The sequence below is a fragment of the Erithacus rubecula genome (assembly GCF_903797595.1).
Source record: "Erithacus rubecula genome assembly, chromosome: 4".
NCBI lineage: Eukaryota > Metazoa > Chordata > Aves > Passeriformes > Muscicapidae > Erithacus > Erithacus rubecula.
In genome coordinates, this window is record NC_136686.1 from 45,434,737 (window position 1) to 45,453,557 (window position 18,821).

The 18,821-nt window shown below is 36.5% G+C and overlaps 1 protein-coding gene and 2 long non-coding RNA genes across 5 annotated transcripts in view; all 3 read right to left on the minus strand.

Moving 5' to 3' along the window:
- The window catches only part of LOC306801561, a 33,782-nt gene extending 31,122 nt beyond the window's left edge, over positions 1–2,660 (minus strand). The window contains exon 1 of the long non-coding RNA XR_013774128.1: positions 2,547–2,660. This is a non-coding gene — a long non-coding RNA (uncharacterized lncRNA). The remainder of the gene's footprint in view (positions 1–2,546) is intronic.
- Positions 2,661–14,457: 11,797 nt separating this feature from the next.
- LOC306801562 lies at positions 14,458–15,313 on the minus strand. Its single transcript, XR_013774129.1, has 2 exons — positions 15,192–15,313; positions 14,458–15,041 (listed from the first exon to the last, which is right to left on the minus strand). It is a non-coding gene; the product is annotated as an uncharacterized lncRNA (long non-coding RNA).
- Positions 15,314–15,318: 5 nt separating this feature from the next.
- The window catches only part of TFEC (transcription factor EC), a 61,925-nt gene continuing 58,422 nt past the window's right edge, over positions 15,319–18,821 (minus strand). For all 3 annotated transcript variants that reach the window (XM_079304722.1, XM_079304721.1, XM_079304720.1), the window contains 2 exons: positions 18,416–18,563; positions 15,319–17,514 (listed from right to left, as the gene is read on the minus strand). In XM_079304722.1, the coding sequence (XP_079160848.1) occupies positions 17,134–17,514; positions 18,416–18,563 (529 nt within the window). In that variant the 3' untranslated portion in view covers positions 15,319–17,133. The remainder of the gene's footprint in view (positions 17,515–18,415; positions 18,564–18,821) is intronic.

The window sequence follows — 18,821 nt, forward strand, 5'->3', positions numbered from 1 at the left end:
ATTAAGCTTCTTTTGTTCTCTGTGCTGTTTCACATAGATCAGTTGATGATGTGCAGAATAATTTTAACCACATATTAAACAGTGGTTAATCTAAGATAAGGAGATGAGCAAATATGAAGAGTGAATAGTGTTTTTAGTGTTAATGCTAATTGGAGAAGGAGCAAGCAGTTAATCAGAAATTTAAACTCTTTGTACAGGGTTCTCAAAAATATAGGTATAAAGAGAAGGCCTGTTTACTATCACAATGTTTACCAGCCAGTCTGCCATGTGGTAGCCATAATTTATAAAGGAATCAAGGACTCCTCTCTGATTTATGGAGAATAATAACACTGAAAGGACTGATTTCTGGAACTGCTGCAGACATGGAAAATACAATAGGCAGAAAGTGTTAAAATCCAGGACCCTGTGTCAAAGAGTTTTGAGTATTAAGCTATTTGGGTAGCATTTTTAACAGGAAAAGGAGGTGGAGCTGTGGAATTCTGCAGCATACAAAAATAACACATTGTACTCTCCTTGATTTATGGTATTTCCAAAATATTACACTTCAGATTTTTGCTGGCTTCACAGGAGACCTCTTCAGAGCCTTTTCTCTAGTAAAGATTTAATTGATCTCTTTTGAGGCTAGGAGAGATCTAACATTTTGCAGATCTATTTTTATTTTCATCTTTTGTCTTAATCCCCTTCATACACCTTTAATTTCTCCATTTGAATTAATTAAGCTGTCCTTAGATGTATGAAGATGATGTGATTTCTCGACCCCATTCATCACACAGGTTATTCACAGTTCTTTCAGGAATTTTACCAACAGTTCTCAGCAATTTGCCAAGGTAACCCACTTGCTACTTTCATGTAGGTGTTTCAGCAAGCCCACAAATAGGACAACTGAACTTTGGAATTTGCAATGAGAGCATTTATCTTTTTAATGGATTCCATTTTAATAACATAAAGTTGACTCATATCACTTTGTTTTCTAGGTGACAATAGTAAATCACTGAGAAAACAAGTACACAATGGTTTGGGTTAGCAAGGACACTAAAAAGGGAGTAAAATCTTTTTTTTTTTTTTTTTTTTTTTTAACTTTCTGTTTTCTCTTTCCTTTTGGAAGACAAAAGACCCGTTAATGGTACAGCTCATATGCTGTATTATCTCCTTTCAGCCACCTGTTTTTGTGTTCTGATCACATTTACGCTTACATGGTATATCTTCAATTTTCACTTTTATCCTTCAAATGTTTATTGCATGAAAACAAGTCTTATCAATCAGTTCCTTGAATATATTGCTTATGGCAGAAGAACTACAGAGTCTACTTGAGTGAATAACTTCATCATCTTCGCCTCATCATCTCTGATCAGATAGGTGTCTGGGCTACTTTTCCCCTGTAGGTGGACTCTCTAAATATTATTTAGAGTATTGCTGGAGGTGGTCTACTGCAGAAATTTATTTGGCACTGCAATCTTTGTGCATAAAATATGTGCTGATCTTTTAAACATGAAAAGATTCATTGCTAGTCCTGCAAAAATGTTTTAAAAAAAATGAAGAAAGATACCATTTTGGGGACGAGCAGGAAGAAAATGGTTAACCAAGAGTAATTTACCAATCATTCCAACAGAGAGGCACATGGTTTCAATTTTCTTACTGAAATTGAATTATTGGTTTAGAACAGGTTGGCAGAGTAAAACCATTTCATATGTAGCCATCCAATACTCCCTCTCTTTCTTTTTAATCTCAAAGTACATGTGGCAAGTTCAGTGATTGTTTTCTGGAATTAAGGAATCCCAAACCAAAGAATTCTCTCACTGTGCTATTTTTTCACATTTTTATTTTTCATTTTCTGTTAATGCAAACAGATAGAACTTTGCAAACTTAAAATAACAGGATTGTTTTCCTTGCTTTTTGAGTAAATTTTTCTTAAACATCTGTAAAGGCAAACAGTCTGTTATTACTACCTTCAAATGAGAGGGATTTGCAAGGGAGTATACTTTTGGGGGAAATAGGTTAACTGTGTACATCATCATTACTTGAATTGTCAAGGAAAACACCTAGAAAATATTTTTATCCTTTCTATCACTATTAAAACCACCAGGCACAAATATTCCAGTGTAAACATGAAAGAATGCCTCAGTAATCATTACATTTATGTTAGTGTTATTGCACACCTGAAAATATCTTTCAACATCATCTTTAAACATATGAAAATATCTTTAAACATTTTGTGGCATTCCCAAACCTCTGCTCCTCTGTCTCCCTGGTGTTTACATGCCTCACATGGTTGCTCCATTGCAGTGAGACATTTGTTTGCAAGGTGCATGTGGCTGTTTCTGAGGCTATTGCTGCTCACCTTCACTACAGCCTCTACAGAGCTTCATTCAAGTGAACCTGTTTTTCCTTGCACCTGAGTCCACTATTAGATTTCCTGCTAAGAAACCTGAAGAGTGACTACCAACATCTCAAATAAATGTGTCTTCATCTCAGATTCCTGTAGCTATTTTGCAAACAAGGTTATGCCAACACACAGAGTTTCCTTTTATGGGCATGTACATACCTACCAAATTCATGGTGGTCCTTGGACACTCAGAGCACCTGTCAAAATCCATGTCCTCCTCCTCTTGGCATTGTTGGTTTAGCTATGGTTTGTAACAAATTGCGTGGGGAGGCAAGCTGGAAGGTCCCGGACAAGAGGAGGAAGGACACAGTGAGAATGAACAAATAGTGACAGCTGAGAAAAGACCTCCCAGCTGGATCAACAGAATCACAGAACCACTGAATAAGCTGAGTTGGAAGTGATCCACAATGATCATTAAATCCAGCTCGTGGCCCTGCACAGGACATCCCCAAAAGTCACACTACAAGCCATAAAAAGAAAAGATGGGGCAAAGTCATTACTGCACAGGCTTTATTCCCTTACCTCCCTGACTCATCACAACAGGTCATCACAGAGATGGTGACTGAGCTTCAGAATACAAAATCAGACCTTTTTATGAAAATAAGCAAAATAGAGCAAGGAGAAAAATAAGGTCATGGCTCACAAACAATGGATTAAAAGCAGAAGAGTCACTTTTCAAATATATTTTTTTATTATTACTATTCCTTAATATCTATATGAATAGGTTTTTCTTCAGAAACTGCAGTGACTGATTAATAACTTTCACTAATTCAGTCTGGGAGCAGGAATCATCATGTCTTGGCAAACAATTGTTGGCATGAAAGAAAAACTGTACAGGTGAGGCAAAACATGTGGGAACAGACAATGGACTCTAATATGTTTTGATAATCCATATAAAACTTGGGAATTGTGGGAGTCCAGGGTTTTTTCCTGGCTCCTTTGGGGGTGCAAAAACCTCCCTGGCAGACCCCTCAGAGACCCCTGAGTGCTGCCCAGAAGCTGCAGGGGCTGGATTTGGCTCCTTGGGAGAATCTGCCCACATTGAGAGAAGAGACACAGAAAATAATGATGAGTAGAGTGTAAATTAGAATGTTAGAATGTAGATAAATAGGTTTTCTTGAATGTTTATGATAAGGGACACGTGGCTAAGATGGAGAATTTGGGGGGTGGACACCTTTTCCTCCTTCTTCTCCATGTCATCCATGTTGGGTGACACGTTGGCCTCTTGGATTGGTTGGGGTCAGGGCTGGACCATTTAATAAAATTGTATTGTATTGGTAAAATTTTGTAAACATGTAATACGTAATACAAACTATATAAGATAAGCCCTGCCTTGACCAGGCAGATTCCACCATGGATGCCAGGCTGAGCAGACCGCTGCTGGCCAGGCAAAGTGTCCCAGAGATAAGAAACAATAAACTGTCCTTGGAAAAAGAGAAAACTGTCTCCGGCAGTCTCTCTTCGGCGGCTTCGGGAAAAACCAGGTTTTGAACCACCCTTCGTGTCCCTCTGGGGTGATCTCGGGGCAGAAGAGGAGCCCCAGACTGGGACAGGGAATTACAAATACCACTGTAGAAATCAGGACTGTGAACTAATGAATTAAATGAATGAAAGCTGGAAACACATTTTGTGACCAATTAATCTATGTGGCTTGTTCTAATATATATTATTATTTTCCCAGGTAGATTTAAAAATATGAAAATATGAACAAAATTACTTTTCATAAGCATATGATAAGTACACATTCTTAATCTCATGGATAACATTTCTTATTTACTTCATTAACTCAATGAATACTTCTGAGTTCCAAAAATTATTAATTCCCAGGGTTAGAGTCTTTTAGACAAGGGGTCTGAGAACAAAAGTGAGCAAGTAAATTGAAATTAAGAGAGAAAATCAAAGAGAAGGGTCATGAACAGAAGCCATAATGCAAGTTGCTCTCCTGCAGCTGGTTGCATGAGCTGTTGTTGTCACCCTAATGCTTTATCTGACTTGGATTTGTCTCCCCCTATTTCTTTTTAGTATTAGAAAGTAATTTTTGTCTTAGCTAGAAGACTGTATTTCCAGGCAACCCTGACAACTGTTAATTTCTGTTGCTTGCTGTAGACTTCTGGAATTACTGAAAAATTCATGGATCTTTATACAGGTATATTTAAGACTTTGACTGTATTATAAACTTCCCCTGTAGTAACAGAAAACAAAATTATTCACAAATGTAAATTATTGTGTAATTTAATGAAACTCAGAAGCCTTAGTTTATATATACTTTCAAAACCTTGAAGACGTGGACCAAATATTTCTTTTTTGACAAAATGTATTTTCAGCAGTACTTTCTAAATTTAAATACACTCTATAATCAATTTTAACTGCCATGTGTGTAAATGTAAATAGAATTTCATTTCATAAAAACTGGGTTTTGGTTCATGAAAAATCCTGTTTATGAATGAGAAGATACAGACAAATTAAATGCTGAATTGGAAGCATGAGCAATTCAAAATCTGCCTTCCAGACTGACCCACAGATGCAAAGGGTCTCTGCTCTGAGACCCTTAGAGGGAAATTTGCCACTTGTCATATTACAATCACGAGTATTTCTTATTTTCCAGCTTTTACTGAACATGTTGAAGATACTTATGAGCTGTTTTGGCAGATACTTACTGATGCAGTTTAAGTCTTCTGTTAGCTATAGTCTTTAGCCATTTTAGTACACTGAGAACTAATCTCCAAGTCTGTCAGTCCCATTTTGCATTACAAATCATTTGTAGTTTTATAACTGTCATTTCCAAGGACATCTGGAAAAGATGGATTTATGAAAGGTTATCGTGCATTCTAAGGAGGCCAGGAATTAGCATGACTTTGTAAAGGTTCTTGTAAATTGAGCAGCAGCCATCACTGGCAATAAGCTGTTTTCTGCTCCAGTCAAGTATCTTTATTTAAATATTAAGGAAGAGGTGTGACCTTTGGCCTTAAAGATGACTATGATACAGCAATAGCGCAATCTATTAGCTGTCAATGAAGTATTATGGCCCTGGCTCTCTCAAGACACCTATTTGTGGACAGTGTTATAATAACCCTTCCATTAGGCATCCCCAAGGCAAATAACCTTGGCTTTAACAGAGTCAGTTTAAAATTCCTTGGAGTAACATTAAGAGAATATCTGGTTTGTGTCAGTTTGGGATCAACTAGCAGCATTAGTCCCATCCTGTAAATTGTAAGTAGCTGTGGGTTTATTAGAATTTTTTATACATGCCCACAGGTAAATATTAAATACAAAGAATGTGAAAACTCATATTGCTTTCTGCTTCCTACATGGAAAAAATATAGATTAATGGACATCTGACAGGTGGGGGCATTTTAAAACAGGATCCATTTTCTACTGTATACATTTAATTTCTTTTGTTGATGAAAATTACACAGTGCGACTAGAATTAAATTGTACTGGAAAAGAGAAAAAAAAGAAATAAAACAGTAAAAGCAAGAAAAGTAGTCTAGATAACATTCCTGTGAGTTGATATGTTCCATTATATAAATTGTTAGGTACAATAGGATTAGAGTGCTATCTGAAAAGCCAAGAAATTTTCACATGCCCTGTCTTGTCTGCCTTTGCTGCATTTTCATCTCAAAGTGTCAGTATATTTAATACTCAAAGTTCAGACCAAGACTAAGTATTTTCAAACTTATGTGGGATGTTCAAAACAAGTCTTTTCTTCATGTCTCCTTTGTTGTTTAGACAAAATAAATCTGATTATTCCCCTCCAATATCAGCTGAGCACCTTAGAAAACTACAACATTTTCCCTCCATAAATAAAATCTGCTAAGATTGTGTTTTGCACCTTGTGCAAAAGAGCATCTCTAAAGTTGCCTTTCCTCAGAGGTAACAATCAAGGTCAAACTCCATTTAAATATTTTGAAAAATTAGAAGTACATGCAAATAGTAAGAATAACCCACTAAAAATCCTATTAACATTTCAAATATTTTGGTCAGTATCCTGACTACAGTGTTTTTTCTGAATCCAGCTTTAATATCTTGTACAAATGGCCTTTGTTGCTGAAACACAAACAATTGAATGTGCTTGCAGTTCTAAAATCAGAAGCTTGTCTGGTTCTGTAAGTATAGCTTCTGTAAAACTTCATTTTCTGTTGATTTTTAGCAGTGGAATATAATTCCTTAGACAGGATTAAAAGCATTCATGTGGTGGGGAACCACATGAGCTGTCCCCCAGCAAGATTCAGTGCCTCCATGTCACCTCCCTGTCCCCAGAAGAGCTTTGATGGAGCCAAGGCAGTAATGGATCCCCTCCAGCCACAACCCCCAGGAGTCCTCTGCTCAAGGAAGGTTTACACATTGCAGAAGAAAAAAGCACCTGAATTAAAATAACTCAGTGCTAAATTGGCCAGTTCTCTCTGCTAGTTTTGAAGAGTCCCCTCACCACCTGCAGTTCTTGACCTCCTTAGAGGGTTTTACAGGAGGAAGGCGAATAAAGGAAAAAAAAAAAACTGTGGAAGCAATGGCCTGCCATGCTGTGATCCATCTTCTAATGGGTGCATTGGGATTTATCCCCTTGCCTAACAAAGGCAGGCAAGACAACTTGTACTTGTACATTGGTCAAAACTGGAAATACTCAAAACTGTCAGTGCAGATTCATGCTACAGCCAAGAATATTTGGCTCTTTTACAAGTGCCAACACTACTCTGGGCAACATGGGCTTCAGGATTAATATTTTCAGCCTGGGAGCTCTGCCTCCCCCCAGGGGACATGGCATGGTAGACAGTCCCTGCAAGACATAGAAGATCCTGAATCAGACTGGACAATTCAAAAATGTTCAGCAAGTATTTTAACCCTGACATTCTAAGAGTTAAAAGCTGTGAGTCAAAAAAGTACGGCATAGTGAAAGATGCACTCACCTTTCTTCTGACTCTGACAAGCTTATTGCAAGCCAATGTTAGGGAGCTCCACGTGGTTACAAAGCAAACAGGTAAGTTGAGGATTAGAGCAGTTGTTTTCAAGTGTTCAGTTCTCACATATTGCACACCATGAAGGCAATTTTCGCTCTCAATAAAGGGCACTTGACTTTTGGTTCATTCTCCCTTTAACACTCCTCTTACACTGATATTGGACACAAAGCCATTTTCTTTCACAAGGCAATACATGGCAGAATCTAGGATGTAATTTAAGGGGCTCTATTGATATCATAAATTACAAGAAGACTGCTGAAGCAGTTTATGAATGGCAGTAAAAATCTGAAACTGAACTACATCATTAGAATCATCCATTGCATACATGTATTATTATTTATAATACAGACCTAAGTATCCCTGTATTTTATAGACAAAGGAGATAATGCAGGACCTTGCACTAAATGGTAACAGGGCTTCCACAGCCTTCTTGATAGCAGGTGTGCTCTAATAATGGAAGAGAAAAGTGATGTTTATGAAGTTACTTCATAAAGGAGGAAAGAAGTATTGGGAAGTGTGATACTGCTGCAATGCTTTTTATAAGATCAGCTCCTCCTGCTGCTCTCTCAGAAACATCTTAGCTCCACATACCAGCAGACTGAATTTGAGGAGGACACTTAGAACCTTCATTATTTCTGTACACAAAATCTGTGTTTGCATTTGGGAGTATATACAAAGGTCTGATTCGACTGTAAATCACATCACTGCCTCTGTTTCTACTTTTAAATTCTTTGGCTGCTGCCAGCATCTAACAAAAACACTTTAACTATACAGTTAAGCAAAGAAAGAAAACAAATGAAAAGCTACCATCTCACTGAAAGTCTATGAATAGTGCCAAACCACTTGCTCTGAGTTTGCTTAAGAAATTTGTTCTCCAAAACAAAGTAATTCAAAGTCTGTCAAACTTCGGACATCTGCTTCAGGAAATGGGCTTTGAAGGGGAAGGCCCAAATAGGCACATTTTTGCAAATATTTTAGTGTGAAATTTATTTAATTCTCTGCATGGTTGTAGTAAAAACCATATTTTTCTTAACTATCCAATAACTCATTTTGAAAGTGCAAGCATGAACTGTTATTTAGAAGGAAATCCTCAGTTAAGCCAACATGCCCTTGATCCAAAATCTGGTCCCACCAACAAGGTTATCAACAACCCATGTGCATCTCCTAGCAACAATAAGAGTGCCTGAAGCCAAAAACCATCCACTTTGGGACTTCAGGGGTCTGAGGAAACCAAATATCTATTTCTTACTGGATTTCAATACACTGAGCATCTAAACTAAATAAGCTCTTCTGAAACAACAAGGCTTAAAGGGCAAATATGTTTATTTTATTTCTGTGCTTTGTAACCTTTAAGATCAAGACATGTAAAAACCCATTCTGGCCTTTAAAATAAGCACATAAATACTTGTCACCAGTAATGTTTCAGAGCTAACAACCTGTTAAACCACTGACTGGTCTGGCAGGTCCACCTGGAGCTGCAGCTGGTCGCTGAGAAGCAGGAGAAGCTGATGCTCCTCACACTTCCACCAGTCTCTAAGGGAGGAAGAGCAGTGAAGAGGGGAGGGCAGAATTTATTTTTTATCTTTCAGTATTAGGCATGGTTTGAGGAGGGAGAGAATAATGTGAGAAGTGGGCAAGAAGGGGTACTCATAACTTACCTTACTGGAAGCTGCAAATACCCTGAAATAAGCTCCCCATTCCTTTGGGAAGGTAGATGTTCTGCCAGAGCCCAGCCTAGTACTCCTCTGCCTGCTTCTCAGGTTGGTATTTGCCCTTGAGCAGAGATCTTCCTTTGGGTGTGCCAAATCCTACTTGTGGTATTTTGGGATCAAGCATATACTTCTGTTTTCCATGCTCCTTAACTTCAGTTGTCTCATGTTTTGTTTTCACTTGCCCAAAGGATTCTCTGCCCACTGGGAAAGAGCAGGTCAAATTTAATGTAATTTGGAGTGCAAATTCCCAAGTGGAGACACTGCCCCTTGGGTACTTGTTGCAGAAGTCAGTTCTCTGGTCCATACTTAAAACTGACCATGCTTTGCAGTAAGACTAAATTGCTTTGTGTCAATTTGTTTTTATAGCAAGCCAGCTGTGTATATTAACTGTTATACAGTAGAAACTATTTTCCAGAGGAAATGATGGAATGGTATTTCTGCAATTACTTTTGTTATTCCCCTTATTTTCCAAGTGGCTCTGTGGAAATACCTTTTCTCAGTTGAGGTTCCTCTCCCTAGTAATGACAGGAGGTGCACGTCACAAAAAAACTAATTGATAAAAAGATATAATATTAAGAACATTTAAGGTTGTCATGTTGTGTTTTAAAAAGAAACATTTCCTTTAACTCAACCTACTCCTGGAAGAGTATGCATAATACTTTAGCTAACAAATTTTTGCCAAATTCTGAGTATTAAACTTACACAATTTTGAATCTTGGGAACTGAAGAAAGGGCATTTACAAGTACATGCAATGTACAAACATGATTTTTGATAAAATACTTAAAAATAAAAAAACAACGAAAACTCCTGCTAAACACCATTTACAAAATCAATGTTCTCATTGGGTTTGTAGGAGGGAGTGCTCTTGGTCTGATTTTGGCTGCTCTCTTGTTCAAATCTCCTTGGGCTCAGAACTCTGGGACATCTGCAGAAGAGTTCAAGCATGTTGCCAAATCCTGGCTTGCTGTCGTGGGCCAATACCAGATTGTGTAATGTCAGTATTGTACTTATAGATTTTGAACCTGTTGGAGGTCGGCAGGGTTGAAAAGTGACCCAGCTCTAGATTTGAGGCAGGATGATTAGGAGCCCTGTCACCAGCCTTCTGAACAAGAAATCCAGATGGAAAGTGAGAGTGGGAAGAGGTGCCCTTCCCTGGAGAGATGGGACCATGGGGCCACCACCAGAGGATTGATTCATTTGAATCTTCTGGCAGTGGGACTGCTTGCAGAATGGAGTGAATGCTCTCTCTGGTACTTCAGTTTCACAGGAACATGGTCATGAAACGTCCCAGAGGTATCATTGGATGTGACTCAGGCCACATAATGCTGCATTCTAGAATTCCAGAAGCCTGAAAGCAAGTTTCTAATCCAAGAAATATGTTTTAAAAATTCAAAAATGCTTTGGGGAAGCACTACCTTTTGAATGGTTGCTCTTTTGCAAGCAAAATATCCATCTAGGAATGCCTTGATTTCAGAAAATTAATAGGTATGATATCACTTGAATTAAGGCCCTTCACAGAAAACTCTGCTTATTGCCTCCTTTCACACAGAGGAAATTTTCCAACAGTAATGTATCTGCTAATCACAGCAATCTGTCATGTGTAGCTTTCTTGACAACCTAGCATCAAAGCAAACAAACAAACAAACAAACAAACGAAAAACAACACAAAGGTTCAATAACTGAAAATTAACATCTCAAGTCCCACCTGGAAATCAAAGGGAAAAAGGTCTCAAGTCTAGATCTAGGTGCTACTGCAAGGACTTATAGGTTTTCCAAGGAGGCAAGATAATTAGATAATTTTCCAGTGAAATCTTTTGAGATTGAACCCTGATATATACTGCTGTAAAATAGGAAAGTAAATATAAGAGTAATGAAATTTTCTGGGGAAACTTCATGGCAGGTAAGGATGCCAACATCTTAAAATACATGAATTAAATGAATGTATTAAACACAATCTTAGTACTTTATTACATATGTTTAGATACAGGGATCTTATTTGGGCAGGAAAATGCATTTTGGAAAGATGGGTATTGTATGTCTCAGTGACATTTGAAAAAAAGCCTCACTGATTATTTCTATAATTTGAGGCATTTCCCTTATACAAAGTGTTGTCTTGAGCTCATAAGCATATGAATCTCTTTGACTATACTACTGTTCAATCTGCCTGTTCATAACTCAGCTTCTTATTCCATTATAATGCTTGAATGATTCACATGCAATGTTTCCAATCCACTTTTCCTATCTTGTGAAACTTTTTAACGAAATGTTAGCATTTGCAGGCACCAGATGTTTTGACATAAGGAGAAGCAATATGTAAATTTTAATCCATGGTAGGAACAATAGCCTGGAGGCACCTTCTTCTTATTACATGAATCATATACTTAACCACAATGTGGTGGATTATATCAAAATCATCACCATCCTGAATATAGAACACTTGTCTTGTGGTTGCCAATTAATGAAACAGATATATATTTAACTTGATGGGTACCAGTGATTTAACCAATAAGCCTTAGCATACTTCACTGCTGCAGTCTTTTTTATAATTAGACTTTTGATCTGATTATTATCACAATTTCATACATTTTCCTCTAATCTCCCATTGGCTGTCACCACAAATGATGGTGACATTAAATGTGTTTGTCTGTCAGTTGCAAATCTCACTACTTTTAATCAAGCAGTGTATCACATAAGCTTTTATAATTTCTGAAATAACTTCTGATTTTATTTTCTGATGTTGTTTATTTAATTATTAAGTGTCTGAGTCCTAAAGAGGATAAACATTGGCTTTCTATAAAGCAAAGTGTAGGCTCTCAGTGCCTTCACAAAGGAGCTGAGTACCTTTTATGGTCAAATCCTAAAAGCAAAGCTTCTTTCCATAGATAATCACTGAACTTTAAATAATGTTTATAATAATGTTCAATTTTAATACTGATAAGACTGTCTTAATGATTTGACAAAATAAAGAGACTGAAGAAATCTTTAGTACAAATAAAATGTTTACCTGATGTACACAAACAACGAACACTATTTTGCGTGAAATGATAAACTATTACAAAACTGTAGTTGAAATTTATATTGCTACTCAACAACTTTTACATCATTTCATGCACAGAAAGCACCAAATATCTTCTTTAGACAGCAGCACTTTTGATATTAGGAATTCAAAATAAAATCTGAATCCTTACTTACTTCCTTAAGTGAGTATCTTTTAGTGCCAAATGCTACCTAATTATCAGCTTTAAAAAATGTTTTACATCTTAAAATACAATATTCTGTTTATCCTAGATTGTCTGGGGAACATCTAGTACATTAAAAGGTTTTTGTAGAGCTTCTTAGTGATTTAACTGATATCATCATGCCTGCTAGCAATTTTGCAGCATTCTGAAAACACTTTCCATAAATCAAAGCCTTAGCAGCAGGAATAAGCAGATGGCAGGAGACCATATTAAAGAATGTATCAATTATTTTTATTAATGGGATGCTACTGGATCATGATGTATCATAATGGACTAAATGTTTAGCAGTTGTGAAGTGTTTTCTCTGTTAGATATCTCAGATGTTCTTACTGGATGTTACTATATTGCCTTTTGGTGGCATTTTTGAGGGTCTGGACAGTGAAGATCCACAAAGGACATATGAAAAGATGTTTTCACTCCTTTAATTATATTCGTACAATAAACATAAAATGCCAGCAAGTATAAAATGTAATTGTAAAAAGATTGCATATATAGTGCATAATAAAGTACATTCTCTCTGCATACAATGACTTGGAAAACAAGATACTATATGGTTAAGAATGAAAAATAGCAATTATTATAAAAATATTCTACAGTCTCATAATAGCAATATAAATGCCTTTACTTATCTAAGAGACTTAACATAATTTTAAATTACAATAATTTTACATCACCTGTTCATATATACAGTTCTATTCAATTCAGAAAGTATTATAATATTAATGTTCTTATTAGGATTAAGCAACTGAATTATATTTAGTTATTTTATTATATAAATCAACTGTGTTCCTGTTTGTTAAAATTGTTTGCACTTACTGCAGCTTCTCACACTATTCATGCTATGCACAATTAAATAATTTTGTCTTTTCTTAGTATATCCATGTAATGAATCAAGCAGGATGTAAATATTTCAACTCCCTTTCCTTTTGTGTAATTATCAGTCTGCTGTTTTGTGGATTCTGTAGGAATATGTTCCACCAGCTTTGAACAGCTGCTACTGAAAACAAGCATTAACTCCTTATTTAATACATCTTGACAAAAATAGCCAGTGCTAGTGCCCCCTGCCCTGCTTGAGGTCAAGACCTTTAAGACTTAAAATTCTTTTCTAGGCCCAAAGCCACGGGCATACTATGCATCTCTTTCATGAGATTTCATTAAACAGACATATCATATATCATTAACAAAGATATCATTTTAGCTGGAAATCACTAAAAAGTGTATTTTGCTTGCACCATAACTCAGTCCAATAAAACTTGCATTGACAAGAAAGAAGTTCTGCTTGACAGAAGTCAGGATTTGTCCCTGTAGTTCTGAAATCCCTTTCCTCTGCAGAAGTTGTCAGGACTAGGCTTGGCTCTGCCCTAGAGGTCCTCTCAGTTCCACAGCACCGTGTCCAAGACCGTGGTGGGACAGGGAGTGTTTGCTCCAGAAAGTCTGGGATGTGACTACCAGCACATGCCTCTCCTAAATACCTTCAATAGCACCTATTAATCCCCAGAATGTCCTAGTCTGGTTTTGCAGTCTGTACCACCATTTAATTTCAGGGGTGAACCTGTCATCCAGGCTATAATTATTAGCTGAAATACTAATTAGGATGACTTCTACTGGAAAAATGCAATGTTTGTGAATTACCATTGCCATAATAAACACCTAGAAGAACTCATGTATTTATTGTTTTGGCCAAGGGGGCTGGAGGTTTTGTATGAAGGAAGACAACTTGAATAAGTTTAATGAGAGATGTAACACAATGCTCTACAAGAACACTGAATATCTTAATTTTCTCATGCAAGGAGAGAGAAAAATTTTGATGCTTTAGACTGAAGCAATTGTCAAAAGAATGAAAATCAACTTTAAAAAAATTAATGGATTCACTATATTTTTTTTTTAGAACTGTTCTCATAAAAGTGATGAAATTCAGGTTGTTATTTAAAGTCAGTATAGTGCAGAAGTATGGTCTAACTCACATGTGAAAGTTCAATGGGAAAATCATGTAATACATTCATATTTCATTTCTTTTTCTCCATTATGAGCAATCTGCACTGGTGTATTTAAAACTAACATACTAGAAACTGCAGTGCAAGGACAAATGGCATTTGATATTAACCAAATAACCCTTCCTTTCATCAGATGAAATGGACAATACTCATACTACACTAGACATAATATGTGTAATAAAGGTTACTTTTAATTCATCATGTTTTGTATTCAGATGTAAATATTTAGCAATTGTCTTTGACAAAACTATGACAAAGCAGTTCCTCTTTTAATTAATCCAATTAAAATGATGGTCAGTCCAGTTATCCAGTTATCTTTGGTTAATACTTGTTTGTCTTTTTGATATGCTATAAAAAAACAAAACAAAAGACAACCAAACAAAAGAAAAACCACAAAATTAAAACGCTAAAGCAAACAAACAAATAAAAAGACAAAAGCACCAAACCAAAACAAAAGAAAATTAGCAGAACCCTGTCTTTTGTGATTTTTTTGATCCATGAAGTGTGTATGAAAGGCTCTTCTAATGGTCAGGTCTATGCTTACAGGTTACCTTACATTCAAGCAGTTTACACAAACACATGAAAGACCTTAAAATTCCTAAAATTTTAAATATTCTTGTGAGACTGGATACACCATAATCTTTCATAAGCATCTGACTGTGATGCGTTATCCAGCTGCTAATTTTCCAGTTATGGAATTATTGTGACACTGCAAGGGTTGGTCAGACATGTGGTAGGGCCTGGCAGGAGCACAAACCTCATAGTGACTCTTGGGAGGGCCCAGGTGCCAACAACAAAATAGACAATAGTAAGAAACAATTGCTCTGGATTTGGATAGTATGTTTTTAAGAACTTAAAATGTTCATGCAAAATAATCCACTTTAATCTCTTTTTACTATTTCCAAACCTGTGACACTTCTGGAGTGAGGCAGGCTCAGTGACAGCAAAATTAATACACATCTTTGAAGCATGTTTTGAATCATTACAGAACTCCTGTGGTGGTTTCAGCTGGGGTAGAATTAATTTTCTATTTTGGATTTCTGCTGGACAGAAATGTTTTTGTTGTTGCTGATCAGTGCTTACACAGCCAAGGCCTTTTCTGCTTTTCTACTGATGCACTGGTAAAGAAGTTGGGGGTGCATGGGAGGTTGGGAGGAGACACAGCCAGGACAGGAGGCCCTAACCAAGGGATATTCCACACCATATCAAATCATGCTCAGAATACAAACTGGGGTGAAGGAGGAGGAAGGAGTGGAGATTTTGGAGTTATGGCATTTGACTTCCCAAGTCACCATTACATGTGATGGGGCTCTGCTCTCCTGGAGATGGTTGGCCAACTACCTGCTCATGGGAAGCAGTGAATTAATTCCCTGTTTTGCTTCACTTGTGTGCACAGCTTTTGCTTTCTCTATTAAATTGCCTTTATCTCAACCCAAGAGCCTTCCAGATTTTACCTTTCCAATTCTCTCCCCAATCACTCTGGCTGGGCAGTGACCAAGTAGCTGCATGAGGTTTGGTTATTGCTTGGGGTTAAACAATAGTGACTCCCTAATGTGATCTTCTGGCTTTGATTGAGAAAGAGCTATGAAGAACCTGTTACAGTTTATTTTCCCATGTTTTGATGTTATAATTTGAATGGTTGCACTTAATGTTCTTCAGGAATATACATCACTCTCCAGAACTTCACTTATGTATAGAAGTGAGTTTTCTGAATGCCCCCTCCTAGCAAACTGATTATGAGAGGTAGTGCATCACATCAGTGTTTCTGAATATTCCCTTCAGTTTGACAAGTCTTCCTTTCCAGCTTTTCTGCAGGAAGTCCAAAGCCAAATATGAAATTAAATTATTGTTGATTATAGTGTATGTAACGGGAATCTTGTTATTTCTTTCTACTTCCAAATGGATCAAAAGCACATTTCCTTTTGGAAAAATCTCACGGTGCTGCCAAAGGACACTGAAAGTGTCATCCAACAGCCAAGTGTTCTATCTGAATTCCAATTCCTTCCACAACAAAAAGGACACAGTTCAAACATTCTTGGAATAGTAGCTGACATAGCACTGTCACAAGTAGTGCTTGTTTTAAATTGTGCTAACAGTAACATGGAGTGTCTGTGCTGTCTTGTATATCCACACAGTCTTTTTGCTGCAATGCTGAGCCTTTTTCTGTCTGAGTTCATTTGAATCACTTCATTATGTTAGTTTCCATTTTAATTCTGTCTCATTAAAACATATACTTTAAAGAGTGCTTTTTTTCTACATATGAAATGGGATTCCATGGAAAGCTTGATGGATCTTGTCCTTTGAAAGAGAAGCCCACATAGTTTAAACTTCATGCTTAGTTGTGTAAAAGCATTATCATCTGATTTTTTAGATGTTAAAATCTGTAACATCTCTACAGTTCCCAGCTTAAATAGTTCTCTGTTGCTTCACATTTTGTAGACTTTTTAGTTATAAAAAAATAAAGAAATTAGCAAATGGCTAAAACTCATATTTGTAGCAGAGAAAAGTGTAAGCAGATTGAAAACAGTTTGAATACAGTTTTGCGACATGGGTATTCCTTTTGTAGTAACCATTTTCATAGTATTGTAAAAAGTCATGAAGTGTTTGTAAAAATATTCCCAGTGAAGAGACATTTATGCCAATGTCTGCTGCTAACAGAGGGTGAATTTGGGTGATATGAGTTCATGTTATTTTCCTGTGAAGTAAGGGCTGATTGAAACCCTTGCTATGTAGTAATTGATTGTTATAATGTCTCTCCTTATAGGTATTTAAAATAAGCGTAAACTACGCTTACGTTCAACTCAGTCTTTTAACAAATGGTTTAGAGAAGTATGAGACCCTTTCTGCTTTTATAAATCATCTCCATCATCTGTGCTAAAGCTGCTTCTTCTGCTGCTCTCTTTTGATGCAGCTGGAGATGTGGAGGACAGGAGTGGGTCTGTTCCAAACGGTGACACTGTGTCATCCAATAAAATGTCCTCTAGCCGTTGTTCTTCTTTCAAAGCTGCGCTGAAGGACAAATCTGTGAAGTGTGAAAGTGGATCAGAAAAGGCTGTAGATCCATCACAGACATCAGAATTTTGTCCATGTACCAGAGGCATTTGCTGAGGGTAGTCTACAGAGTTCTCCTCTGGGTAAGACTGTTGCTTGATGACCTGTGCAGCTAAATCGACAGCACTGAGCGAAGACATGACTGGAAGGCCATGTGCACGTGCCTGGATCTCCAGTTCCTAATGTTCCAAACAAAAATAATTAGACAACAATTTTAAAGGAGAAAACAATCTCTTCAGAACAATTGCAGAAAGTATAAGAATCATCTGTGGAAAATTTATTATACCTGTTGCCCAGTTGTGAGATTAAAATTTTAAATATTAATTTTTTTATCTAAGAAAATTCGCCACTCAAGTCTTTTTATATCACTTTCTGTCGTTAAGCAACTATCCTACAGGAACAGAAGAGGTAGGACAGCATCTCTAAAATCATTGCATGCTGAATCTAATGAAGGTTACAGAAAAATGTTGCAACTTGATAGTTCATTATAAAACTGCTATCCAGAGAAAAAGAAGATTCTTTACTTGATAATGCTCATATTATACAGATAAATGAGTAAATCAACATATGTAAGATGGTCATTTTTTGTTCATCTACCTATCTAGCCATCCATTTCCATAGGTTTGTGTCTATATTAGAATCTTGCTTTTCAAACCATGAAGGACTATAGTTTGCCTCTTTGTGTCAAAAGCAGATATAACATAAGACACTCTTACCAGGGAGTGTAATACATTAAATAGTTTGAATGGGAAAAATAAAATACTGAGGAGAACTTTGTGTCCAGTATTGATATTTGGCTGTGGGATTTTTTGTCTTTTCTTTCTTTGTTTCTAACACATGCATAATGAAACTGTTTATACAAATACTTTATTAATTTTCCACTAGTTACTTTCTGTCAGGTATAATCATCAAAGAAATTTCCTAGAAATCTAAAGAATACCCTCCCCCACATACACAGAAATAAATAGACAATTTATTTTTAATAAACATCATTTGAGAAAAAATCATATAGATTAACAAAATTTGATGGGGGATAAGTGCTGAGAAAGCTTTGTAGTTCATGGCAACATTTATACAAACCTGAATTCGAAGTAGAAGTCTTCTGTTAGCATGCTCTAATTTCTTCTGCCTGTGTTCTAATTCTCTGGCTCTCTGTTGTTCTTTTTGTAGCCACTTGATGTACTCTACCGATGCCTTTAAAATAGTTCCTTTGTTCCAGCGCATATCACTGCAGAATGTAGAGATAACCTTTTCACAATTGTGCATGTCAGCAGAATTCATAAGAACTTACAAAATCTTTTACATTAATATGAAATAATGATTTACATGACTATTATTCACTCTTAGATATTATTGCTTCTGAATGGAAATTTTAATAGAATAGTTAAGAAGCCCTTATATAGTAAAATTAATCCCAGAATGAAAATAAGTGTCAAAAGAAAGTAATAAAGTGACTTTTTGTGGGAGAGCTAAATGCAATATCATG